This window comes from Mus musculus, chromosome 15 (genome assembly GCF_000001635.26).
Source record: "Mus musculus strain C57BL/6J chromosome 15, GRCm38.p6 C57BL/6J".
In the NCBI taxonomy this organism is placed as follows: Eukaryota; Metazoa; Chordata; class Mammalia; order Rodentia; family Muridae; genus Mus; species Mus musculus.
The window spans coordinates 16,818,111-16,830,352 of record NC_000081.6 but is presented as its reverse complement, the minus strand read 5'-3'; the positions used below and the strand labels follow the sequence as shown (position 1 = coordinate 16,830,352).

Genomic DNA, 12,242 nt, shown 5'->3' with positions numbered 1-12,242 from the left:
ACAAATCAGGACATACATCACAGTTTGTTCTTCTGTTTTGACAAGCATCTCATTTACAAGTTCTCTATAAATGTGTAAATATGAAAATTGAAAATAATTAAAGAAATATACTTAAAAGTGGGTACTGGGCATATCATAAACCCAAAGGTTTCCTGTAGTGGCCTATTTAGACCTTATAAAGAAGCAACTCAGGTAAATTATTTTCAGTAGATAGGCCAAAGAAAATTATCTTGCTGAGTTGTTAAAAAAGATAATACAAAACACAGTGTCTTTGACTTCAAAGTCTAATCTTTTCCCAGTGATTTCTGTGGTTAGAAATGGCAGGTTTTAAATTTACTGTGGAATTTCCCAAACTTTATTATGAAGCCTTGGACAGTGAAACAGGAAAATTGTGATATTAATTCAGATTTTTTTAGAGGAATGCATGTCATTATATCTGTAGTCAATTTAGTTCACTGACCAGCCCTCAGCATTTAATTACTATTATATTGAACACAGATCTTCAGTTAGTATGGATAACTGAACAGCAGTGTGATAATTCATCAAGTTATACACTTAGTTTATATTTTTGAGAATCCAAATGGAAAGTTTAGATGACAACTAGAAGAAATGTACTGATCTTCAATTTTCAGTAAATTAAATAACACTAAAATTTAACATGTTGTTACATACTAGGTGACTTCAAGACTAATAAGATTATCATCATCAAGTTTTCATGACTGTTAAAGTAAACCAAAAGGATAGTAAAATGCTGCCAATTTAACCCACATACATTGCTTTAAATATAGATCCTGTTTTCAGAGATGATAAACACCCAATCTGTGTTTTAAAATCCATTAAATAAAGGCTTATGATGTTGTTTATAAATTAGCTAAGAGTTGTGAACAGTGTAGACTTTGAATATAAACAGGCAGACTTTTGCGCCCACATTCCTACCCAGCGTGGTTAGAAGGCTGGGACAGCAATCCTGACTGTGAAGACACTTTGCAAAGTGTTCTTGCTCATGAACAGCTAGAAAAGATTAAATTGCAAAAGAACTTTGTTGTCTTGTTTTCCTCCATCCCTATTTGGTGATGTTTATCATAAGTTATGACTTATATGGAATTTTAACTGTTTCTTTTTAAAACATGTGCCATGATTTGCTCTCCGCAAAGGGACTAGATGTGGGGACATTACAATCTATGGTAGTTCTGGTCGGTGGGTTTGAGAATATCCCATTACAGTGTCAGGACAGACTACTTACTCTGTGGGAACCGAGGAGGGTTGTTGTTGACATCTGTTAGGGTGATGTTCACTGTGGTGGTGCCAGAGAGGCCTCCCATCTGGCCACCCATGTCCTTAGCCTGAATAACAACTTGGTACTGCTCTTTGTTTTCTCTGCTCATGTCTGGCAATGCAGTCTTTATTATGCCTTTAAAAATGAAAAAAATAAAAAAGAATTTACATTTGACATCAAGGTATACTTTGTAAAATATATTATAGAGAGGATAGATGAAGAAAATGAGAATATCCACAATAAATTTAACTTGACAAAACAGAAAATATCTGTGCATTTTCTATTTTGATTGGCCGACTTTTCTTAATTTTCATACTTTTTTATGCTCTTTAAGTTTAGAGTATTTTCTTATTCTGAAAATTGTATTAATACCTTTGAAATTTTGTAATCTATTAAATTTAGCCCCAGTAAATAAGAGTTATAATAGTTAAGCTCAAATAGGTTGTATTAAAGTAAGGATGTTTGATTTCATTTTCATACAGTAAATATAGAAAGGAAGCAGCTGTGTACAAATGATTGGATAGGTTTGAAAACAGAAAACAACCTAAACAAATGTGTGGCAGGGTATATTATATAAGATGAAATAGACTGAGGAAGGCATACATGTATTTACCTGATTCCGGGTCCACTGAAAAGTATGGCTGCCCTTGCAGAATGCTGTAGACCACTTTAGCACTGTTCCCATAGTTAGCATCATCTGCATCGGTGGCAGTTACTTGTATAACAGACGTACCTGTATCCAGTCCCCACCACAAGCAGAGGCACGTCAGTTCTTCTAAAGATTATCTATTTTAAAAGCTATTTTCTCACTCATTTTCTTAAATAAAAAGGAGTCCTGGATTTACTCTTCACTATGGAATGGATGGAAATCTATAATATATTTTACTACAGAGACTGATCGAATTTAATGAATTAAAACTGTAATAAGCCCTCACTGAAAACAAGTGTCCAATTAACACATGCATTGCTACATGAGAAAAGACAAATTCACAATTTTGAAATGTGTTATTTATTTCCTTACTGAAGTAGGATTTTAAATACAACAAAACAAAAAGGTCTTAAGATGAAGCAAACAAACAAAAAAGTAACATTGAGAAATAAAGTCTTAGCAGGTTAGAAAGCCTGTTTCAAACATCAGAGTTAAAACACACACCAGGACAGAAGAAAGAGGAATTGAACTGTAACTTTTCTGTGTCCTCAGAGTCCGGCATTGACTGTCACTTGTAAATGCATAAAAAGTAATAAAATATTGAGCTTTCTCAAAAGTTAACTTATTTTCATATTTCTTCTATTTCAAATTTTATTTCCTACTAAAATGAAAGTAATTCAAATCATTTATAAATCTTATCCTACTTTGACACTTTTCAATGTTTTGTGAGATTATTTGCGTATTTCCTTTGGCCTTCCTCAGGGGCGCCATAGGAAACAAACCATGCTTATTTAGATTTGGTTAAATGTGTCAATAAAGGGATGACAAGGACACAAGCCTGTGCAACCCCCTTGAGCCTGGAAAGCTCACCTGTTCTCTGCTGTGCTTCTCAACATTTATTACCTGGAGAATCCATGAGACTAATTCTCACCTTCCTAAGCGTTTGTGGAATAGGGATACAAGAAAAGAGCATGGTTTCAAACACATAGTGGAAACAACCACAACAACTACAACAACAACACAAGTCTTTTAATTAGAATTGGAGAAATTTTCTCTAGCTCCTCCATTGGGGGCCCTGTGTTCGATCCTATAGATGACTTCTACTAGCATCCACTTCTGTATTTGCCAGACACTGGCATAGCTTCACAGGAGACAGCTATCTCAGGGTCCCTTCAGCAAAATCTTGCTGTCATATGCAATACTGTCTGGGTTTGGTGGCTGATTATGGGATGGATTCCTGGGTAGGGTAGTCTCTGGATGGTCCATCCTTTCATCTTAGCTCCAAACTTTGTCTCTGTAACTCTTTCCATGGGTATTTTGTTCCCTATTCTAAGGAGGAATGAAGTATCCACATGTTGGTCTTCCTTCTTGATTTTCTTTTATTTTGCAAATTGTATCTTGGGTATTTTGAGTTTCTGGGCTAATATCCACTTATCAGTGAGTGCATATCTAGTGACTTCTTTTGTGATTGGGTTACTTCACTAAGGTTGATAACCTCCAGATCCATACATTTGCCCAATAATTTCATAAATTCATTGTTTTTAATAGCTGAGTAGTACTCCATTGTGTAAATGTACCACATTTTCTGTATCCATTCCTCTGTTGAGGGACACCTGGGTTCTTTCAAGCTTCTGGCTATTATAAATAAGGATGCTATGAACATGGTGGAGCATGTGTCCTTATTACCAGTTGGAACATCTTCTGGGTATATTCCCAGGAGAGGTATCTGGATCTTAGGAGCTGAAGGGGTCTGCAACCCTGTAGGTGGAACAACAATATGAGCTAACCAGTATCCCCAGAGCTCGTTTCTCTACCTGCATATGTAGCAGAAGATGGCCTAGTCGGCCATCATTGAGAAGAGAGGCCCCTAGGTCTTACAAACTTTATATGCTCCAGTACAGGGGAACACCAGGGCCAAGAAGTGGGAGTGTGTGGGTAGGGAAGCAGGGAGGGGGGAGGGAATAGGGAACTTTCGGGATACCATTTAAAATGTAAATAAAGAAAATATCTAATAAAATTTAAAAAGAAAGAATTGGAGAAATTATTCATTATATGTTAGAGTTAAGTTTTGGTTTTCCTTAGAAGTATAAATTATCTTAAGACATGAAATTGTGGCATGCTATTTGATACCACAGCATGAAACCAAGCACTTTTTACAGCCCAATGCCATAAGCTTTTCATAGGATGATTGGAGTAGGCTTAGCAGATTGGCAGGAATTCATTTGTATTAAAACTTAATCCTCACGGCCCATGCAGGACATATGCCTTTAGGCCACATATCGGAGATCCAGTAAGTGACAAGACGAAAATTAGAACTAGCTAGTCTGACTAAAGGTCAACAGTTCTCTGTGATTTTCCCAACAGACTGCTTAGTTAGGTTTGTCTTCTTGATTCCATGGACAGTGAGCCTTTTTCAAAGAGTCTCAATTGGCACAGGAAAGAATTAGAATGCTAGCTTGCAATTTTATGCTGTGTGTAGGAACTGATAAGTTCTTTCTGAATACAGGTCAGATCATATTTATGAATTGCAAAAGACATGTTTATCAACCCCAAATATAACAAAATAGCAAGTAGCCTGAAGGAGAATTAATACAAATATAGAAACTTAATATTTGACAAATATTAAGAATTGAATCATTGAAGGTTTTTAAAATAACATTTAAAGGTATTTATTTGCCTTTAAATTGTTTTATATTAAATAAATAATGATAAAATAAATGCTTATATTTAATATGAGAAAGAAGGCACCTGCATTGAGCGGATATGTGATAAGAATGTAATGGAATGATGGGATAGTAGTACATTAACTATTAAAGAATATTTATCAGAAAGAGTAGAGAGAGCAGTATACTGTAAGATATATCAGCATATATTGTATGGGAAAATCTCTTTTCAATAAAATCAAAAAGGGCAAATGATTTGTCATAAAGATCAATATACTTGATACAGAAAAATCCTCATTTTTCTTAATTTTTATTTTTTATTCATATGGGTGCTTTGCCTGAATGTTTGTCTGTGACCACATGTGCCCTTGCCTGGTTTCTCTGGAGAGCAGAGGAGGCCATGAAATGGCCTGGGACTGGAGTTATAGACAGTGACAAGCCACCATGTGCATTTTGGGAATCAAATACAGACCAGATAGTCTGTATATCTGAGCCATCTTCCCAACCTCCATTCTGTTGTAAGAAAAGTAGACTGAACAATTGGTACTAAAGCATTCAGTTCAGTGTGTGTGTGTGTGTATGTGTGTGTGTGTGTGTGTCTGTGTCTGTGACGGAGTCTGTGTGTCTTTGTTTGTGTCTGTGTATATGCTGGTCTGTGTGTGTCTGTGTGTTTCTATGTGTGTATGTATGTGTGTATGTGTGTGTCTGTAAATATAATTAATGAAGGTGAAAAAGGGCAAGGAAGGTATATGGGAATGTTTTGAAAAAAAAACCAGCAAATAGAAAATAATGTAATCATATTATAATATTAAATAAATAAAATAAATATTTAAAACTATCTAGTAATGGTGTGAAAGTTTAAAGTACCTGACTGTATGAATATTTCTGATTAATTTTCTAATTATCAAATATTTCTGCCATCTTAATCATGTTCATTAAATTTCCTAGTATGGAAAAATCTATGAAAATATAAATAAGGTCAAATTAATTTGCAAATTAGCATATTAAAATAATATTTTTAAAACTTAAAGCATATAACCATAATTCTGTTCAATTCAAAATTGATAATCATTTATCCAGAGAATATAACTTTATATATTTTTTCTTCTCAAACAAAAGTATATAAATTCCATAATATGAATCTAAGATAATTTAGTGCCTGGGAAATATGGATCAATCCATAAAATTATAATAGTGTAAAGTTGTTAGACCAACGTTGAAGAAATCCCATCTATGCTACATTACACAAGATCTTTATGATCTCAAAAGCCTCCTGTCTTTTTTGATAAACCCATTTTACATTATAAGAATGAAAACTTGAAGAATTAATAGAACCTCATTTCCACCAAATAGGTGGGCTTACATGAAATAATAACTTCTTCTCAAATTATTTGTGCCTGACTGTAAACAGACTATACTATTAAAAAATATTTATGCCACACTGTCAGTGAAAATGTATAAAGATTTAGTTTTTCTAAGAAGAATTTCTTCTGTCAAACATGCATTATTATATTATTTAGAACAAATATTCAAGTAAGTAATGATAAATATAGAAAATAAATATCTTGATGGATATTTTAATCAATAATACTTCATTAATATTTTAAAACAATATTTCTATTATAGAATATTATCATTACTCATTGATAAAATTAATCATATTAACATGCATACAAGTAACAATTTTGTATATTAAGGAATGGTGCTTGAAATTGTGAGAATCTCAGAACTGTGAGAAATTACTGTTTTCAGTTTGCATGGAAAGCCGAAGACCAATAGAGAAAAATATAGAAATATAGAGAAAACAACTGTAAACCCTAGCGTGATGCCATAAGTTATCTGATCTTCATTCAGTTGTTAAATTCTTCTGAATTCCTAATTGACAGGATGGGCTGTGAAGTTCTATTTTTCATACTTACAAAATAAAATTATTTCGATGATTAAATAAGCCAGTTATGTAGAAGCAGTTTGTCAAATAGAGCAGTTTCCTTTTTGAGTTTAATGTGAGAAGAGCTGCTGACCTACTTCCTTCCTGGCAAGGTGGCAACACATTCTATAGGACATTTATTCTGAATGACAGAGCAGGTGTTGCTGCCATTGGAATCAAACAACTTCTCTCATTAATTATAATTAAAATAAGAGATTGCTACAATAATAATTGAAATTATTTGGAAAGGAGATATTTGACAAAAATAAGAATTTCTAGATACAGCTCTGATTCTGAGAGGGCATATGGAATCACATGGCTGCAAAATTTTTAGTAAAAATATAAGAGCAATTATGTTAAGCACACGGGTTAGTAGATACCTACCAACTCCAGACATTTCAGGAACACTGGCTGTGTACAGGTCTTTCGTGAATTTTGGTTCATTGTCATTAATATCATGGATTTTAATGATAAACTCAGATTCTGGCTCCACTTGTCGTCCGGTCTTTCTGTCTATAGCCTTGGCACGAAGAATGTACAGAGATTTTTCTTCTCTGTCTAGTCTCTTTGCAGCGTGAATATCTCCTGTATTTTCATCTATAACAAACAGATTGCCAGCTCCATCTCCTGTCAAAATGTATTTTAAATTTCCATCTCCTTTATCTTGGTCAGTGTGAAGCTTCAAAGAGGTAGAAAAGAATAATTCTGTAAATACATGGGTGGTTATTCTACTGAAAAGAATTTAATATGTACTAATTTCTTCTCCCCATCATACCATGTCAATAATGATCTGAACAAATATCTCAGATCAAGTGGAACTGAGTATTTAAGATTTTGGTAGTCTTGAAATATTAAACAAGTATAGTCAGTCACCATGAGATAATGGACTTAGAATAATTGATACTTGAGTTGTTTCAAAACATAGTGGTTAAAGCATACTTTTGATTAGAATACTACCAAAATTTAAACCGCTATTGTAGTACAATGGAGAAAAATAAATTCATCTTCATTCTGCATGTGAAATATCAATCTTAATTTCATTTAAATAATTAAACTCAAAGATATAATAAGGCATTATAATTCATTATAATGATTACTGTAGAATTAATTCTTTTTTTTTTCCATTTTTATTAGGTATTTAGCTCATTTACATTTCCAATGCTATACCAAAAGTCCCCCATATCCACCCACCCCCACTCCCCTGCCCAACCACTCCCCCTTTTTGGCCCTGGTGTTCCCATGTACTGGCGCATATAAAGTTTGCAAATCCAATGGGCCTCTCTTTCCAGTGATGGCCGACTAGGCCATCTTTTGATATATATGCAGCTAGAGTCAAGAGCTCCAGGGTACTGGTTAGTTCATAATGTTGTTCCACCTATAGGGTTGCAGACCCCTTTAGCTCCTTGGCTACTTTCTCTAGCTCCTCCATTGGGAGCCCTATGATCCATCCATTAGCTGACTGTGAGCATCCACTTCTGTGTTTGCTAGGCCCCGGCATAGTCTCACAAGAGACAGCTACATCTGGGTCCTTTCGATAAAATCTTGCTAGTGTATGCAATGGTGTCAGCGTTTGGATGCTATTTTAACTAGTGTTCTTCCAATCCTTAATAAGACTTTGAAAATCTTGCCTCTATAAATGGAAACCAACCAGACAAAGGAAGAGTTTTAAAAGTTAAGCCATTTTCAATATGACGTTAAGAAACTACTTTTTCTATTACCATGTGCCGATTGTGAGACACGAACTTTATAAACACTTTACATTTCAAGTGATTTAAAACAAATGTACTATATTAAGGAAAATGTAATTAGTTCTAATTAATATCTATTCTATAAAGTTAACATCAGAAAAAGTCATATAAGTGGGTTGTAATTCACTTTTAAACCAATGCTTAAATGACCCTAGCAGGAATCACAAATACCACAATAATGATGATGAATTATAAACAATAATTATCACATATAGAAAATCAACGCATAAGAACGTTAACAAAGGCTATGTATGATCAGCCATTTTGAGTTGAATGAAATCTTTATTTGGATAATAATAAAAGTATACTCAGAAGTTGTCGGTACATTTTTATTTTTGTTTTTGTTTTTTGTTTGTTTGTTTGTTTGTTTGTTTTTTCGAGACAGGTTTTCTTTGTATAGCCCTGGCTGTCCTGGGACTCACTTTGTAGACCAGGTTGGCCTCGAACTCAGAAATCCGCCTGCATCTGTGTCCCGAGTGCTGGGATTAAATGCGTGCACCACCACTGCCCGTTGATACTTTTTTTAGACGTAAATAAAATGTACCTTTGCATACTGTTACAATATCATGTTTTAATGAACTTATAATATGGAATGAAGAAACAAAATATTTTATAAACAGCACTCTCACAATTTAGTCTTCTTTCGTGAGAAGCATAGAGGAGAATGGATGAGAGAGTGTGATGTTGATCCAAGGATACAGTCTTCAGTTAGGCAGTGTGGTCTTCTGTGATACACTATATAGAATAAGACTGGTACTAATGAGAATGAGACTATACATGTCATTTATTTCAAACTTGTTAGAAGCACACATTTCAAATTAAATGCGAGTCTGAACTGGCTTCTTCCTCCCATGATTTCCAGAATAGACCTCGCAAATCCTATTCTACCCTGCCTGACACCATTGTCTCAGTTTCTTTGTGTTTTCCATTTGAATTCTTTCTAATCAAAATAAGCAATTTTTTTTCATTTTTCTCTCTGCTCCTTTAAACTACATCAGAAATAGTTGCCACAAATAATAGTTGCTTTCTTTTCTGAAGTACTTATAATGTCAAAGTGTTGGGCTACAACTAGACATTTTTCTTTATCACATGTTACCTTGCAGGGACCACGCTTGTCCCACCACAGATATTTTTGGAGACTAAACAAGATTATTTTTCTTCAACATGAAAACAGTCATGTGGGAAATTTCCAGAAAGGTAAAGTGTTTAAGGTAAGTAATAAAGCACAATAAACCATGGATATGTGTTCAGATGGATGGGTGCATAATTTTCCTTTTTAATTTGTTTATTGATATAACTTCTTTCAACTAAATTTGATAACATTATGAGAAATCTGTATTCTGTAGTCCTAAAAGTATTATTTGATGGTTTAATTTTTTCCACGTACAACACTGATAATCTGCCCTTCAGTTGTAAATTTTAACTTTGTTACTTTTAACATTCCTTAAGCATGTATACCAAGCTGTTTACTTTCCATGAGGACTTCTATCCAATTTATATGCAATGATATATAATCTTTGCACATTTCTTTCATTTTTTAATATCTCCCATCTTTTCTGAGTTGTCCACTTCCTAAGTGTGTATCCTCTCCACTTTCCCTGTTTTCTCCCTCAGGACACTTCCTCTCATTCAGTAAGTTTAGAATAGATATACAGGCATGGTAATTGTTAACACAATACTATTACCATTATAGTACAGGAACTTTTCACTGTGCCAAACTAATGCTATGGTGTCTTATGGAAAGATTGACACATATTTCTGGTCACCTAAAATATGTTTACAAAAGTCCTGCTACTCTATATTTTTAACAGAATATTTCTCAAGTATATGCAGAAAATTCATCTGTTAGTGATTATAAGTAAAATAAAGTTATGAAATAAAACTAATTCTAAGTTTATATAAAATTTCAGAAATAATCATATTTGAAAAATATTTTAATGATGATCTTTTCAAAAATACTGATAGCAAGTATTTTATTCATATAACCACTACAAATTAACTTTAAACAATAGCTTAGTAAAAGGAAATACTACAAAAAAGATTAGACAAATAGATAAAGAATAATATGCATCAAATTTTGTTAATTTGGTAAATATTTCATAATTAGCTAAAAAGTTTAGTTTTCTGATTTTATTGTACTATCACATTTTGATAAGTATGCTTTATATTTTTAGACTTAGACATAAATTATCAACTAAATATTTTAGTACAGTAATATACATAGTATTTTTAAATATATCTCTTAAAAATACTTTTTTTATTTACTCTTAAATCCTTTTTTACAGTCCAGATTTTATCCCCCTCTTGGTCCACCTTCCCAGTGTTCCACATCCCATACCTCCTCCACCCATCTCCAAAAAGATGCCCCCACCCCACCTCTTTGGAGCCCCAGCTCTCTTTAGGGTAAGGTGCATTTTCTCTGACTGAGTCCAGACCCGCCAGTCCTCTGCTGTATGTGTTCTGGGGCCTCATATCAGCTGTTGTATTACATACATTATTAGTAATCACTTCAGTTTTATTTTTCTTCTATTTTAAGGAACCTGAATTTTTAACATTTCAGGAAGAAAAAGGACAGATTCTTTCCTGCATAATGTTCTCTGATCGTCAAATATGTGCTCGTGAACACATGTACCAACAAGTAAACAAACAAATAAATAAATGCAAAAAAAGTTTCCAAAAGATGAATTAGTTGTACTAATTTCTTGTAATGTAGGCATAAAGAAATGAGCAACCATATATAAGACAAATAAGATGTTTTCGTACAAAAAATAAATATGAGAAATCTGAAATGTTTCTACATTGTCAAACAGTTTTGCACTGAGACTTGAAACAAGGCTGTTGGAGTCATGTTTTGGGGGAAAGAACATTGTATCATTTCAAAGAAATCTATCCAATGACTGTCATACATAAATTATTCATTAGCACCTACAATAAACAAGAGAAGTTTAAAACAAGGCAGTAAGCTTAACAAAAGCATTAAATACACAAACATGCAATAAAAAAACCTTTCTATTTATCTATTCTTCCCCATGATACCAACAGCATTTAAAACAATTATACAATTATAATACTCTCAAAAATAAGTATATTTTTGTAATTTGATATATTTAAATATGCAGAAAATTCATAGTATAATTATTGTAACCATCTTGGTATGATTCTATATTTTATTTAGATTCATTTTCATATGTCTATTTTAAGGTTTATATTTTGTCACATTTTCCACTTTGAAAAATATCTAGAATCTGGAACAATAGTTAGACTGTCCTTGGACTTATAATACTACATTATTAGTTTAATCATTTCATGATACATCTTGCAATATTAGTATATTGAGCATTAAAAATTAGAAAAAAATTAAGGGCAAAGAAAAAGAAAATATTCATAAGGTTAATTATATAAAAGACAAATTTTACTTAATTTTTTACATAGCTATAATATAGCATTTTTATTTTTTCTTAGGTAAAGAGTCCTGCTACAAATATTAAATCTGAACATATACTTATATATTTATATACTGTAATTGTGTGTATGCAAATCTCTATGTGTGCATTAAAACAAAGTTAATGTGTGTGTGTGTGTGTGTGTGTGTAACCTTAGTATTGTAAACTGAAGCAGTAGATTTTTGTGCTAAAGAACATTCTTGAGTCCCTAGAATAGACATTTCAATGACATAACAGTTAAATACCATGTTAGAATTATTTTATAAATATGCAATTTTAGTTCTTTCTTATTTTTCAACATGTGAACAGCTATCCACAAAATTCTGAATTTCAATATCAATAAAACAACCTGCAATGGTTTATACAAACATGTATGAGATTTAAATATTAGCAAGATGCATCTTATGTGCTCAAACAATTTTGTTTTTTCATAATGAATGTTCTCAAAAATCTTCTCTCATATGTTGAAATATAGCCAGATTTATTCTATTCAGCACTCACACAATTTATTTTCTGCTCTCATTTAACTATAGCTT

At 32.8% G+C, this 12,242-nt stretch overlaps 1 protein-coding gene across 3 annotated transcripts in view; it reads right to left on the bottom strand.

Annotated features, from left to right (window-relative positions):
- Window positions 1-12,242, bottom strand: part of Cdh9 (cadherin 9) — a 128,589-nt gene that overhangs the window by 26,786 nt on the left and 89,561 nt on the right. For all 3 annotated transcript variants that reach the window (XM_011245337.3, NM_009869.2, XM_006520020.4), the window contains 3 exons: window positions 6,900-7,194; window positions 1,890-2,009; window positions 1,244-1,411 (listed from right to left, as the gene is read on the bottom strand). In XM_011245337.3, the coding sequence (XP_011243639.1) occupies window positions 1,244-1,411; window positions 1,890-2,009; window positions 6,900-7,194 (583 nt within the window). The remainder of the gene's footprint in view (window positions 1-1,243; window positions 1,412-1,889; window positions 2,010-6,899; window positions 7,195-12,242) is intronic.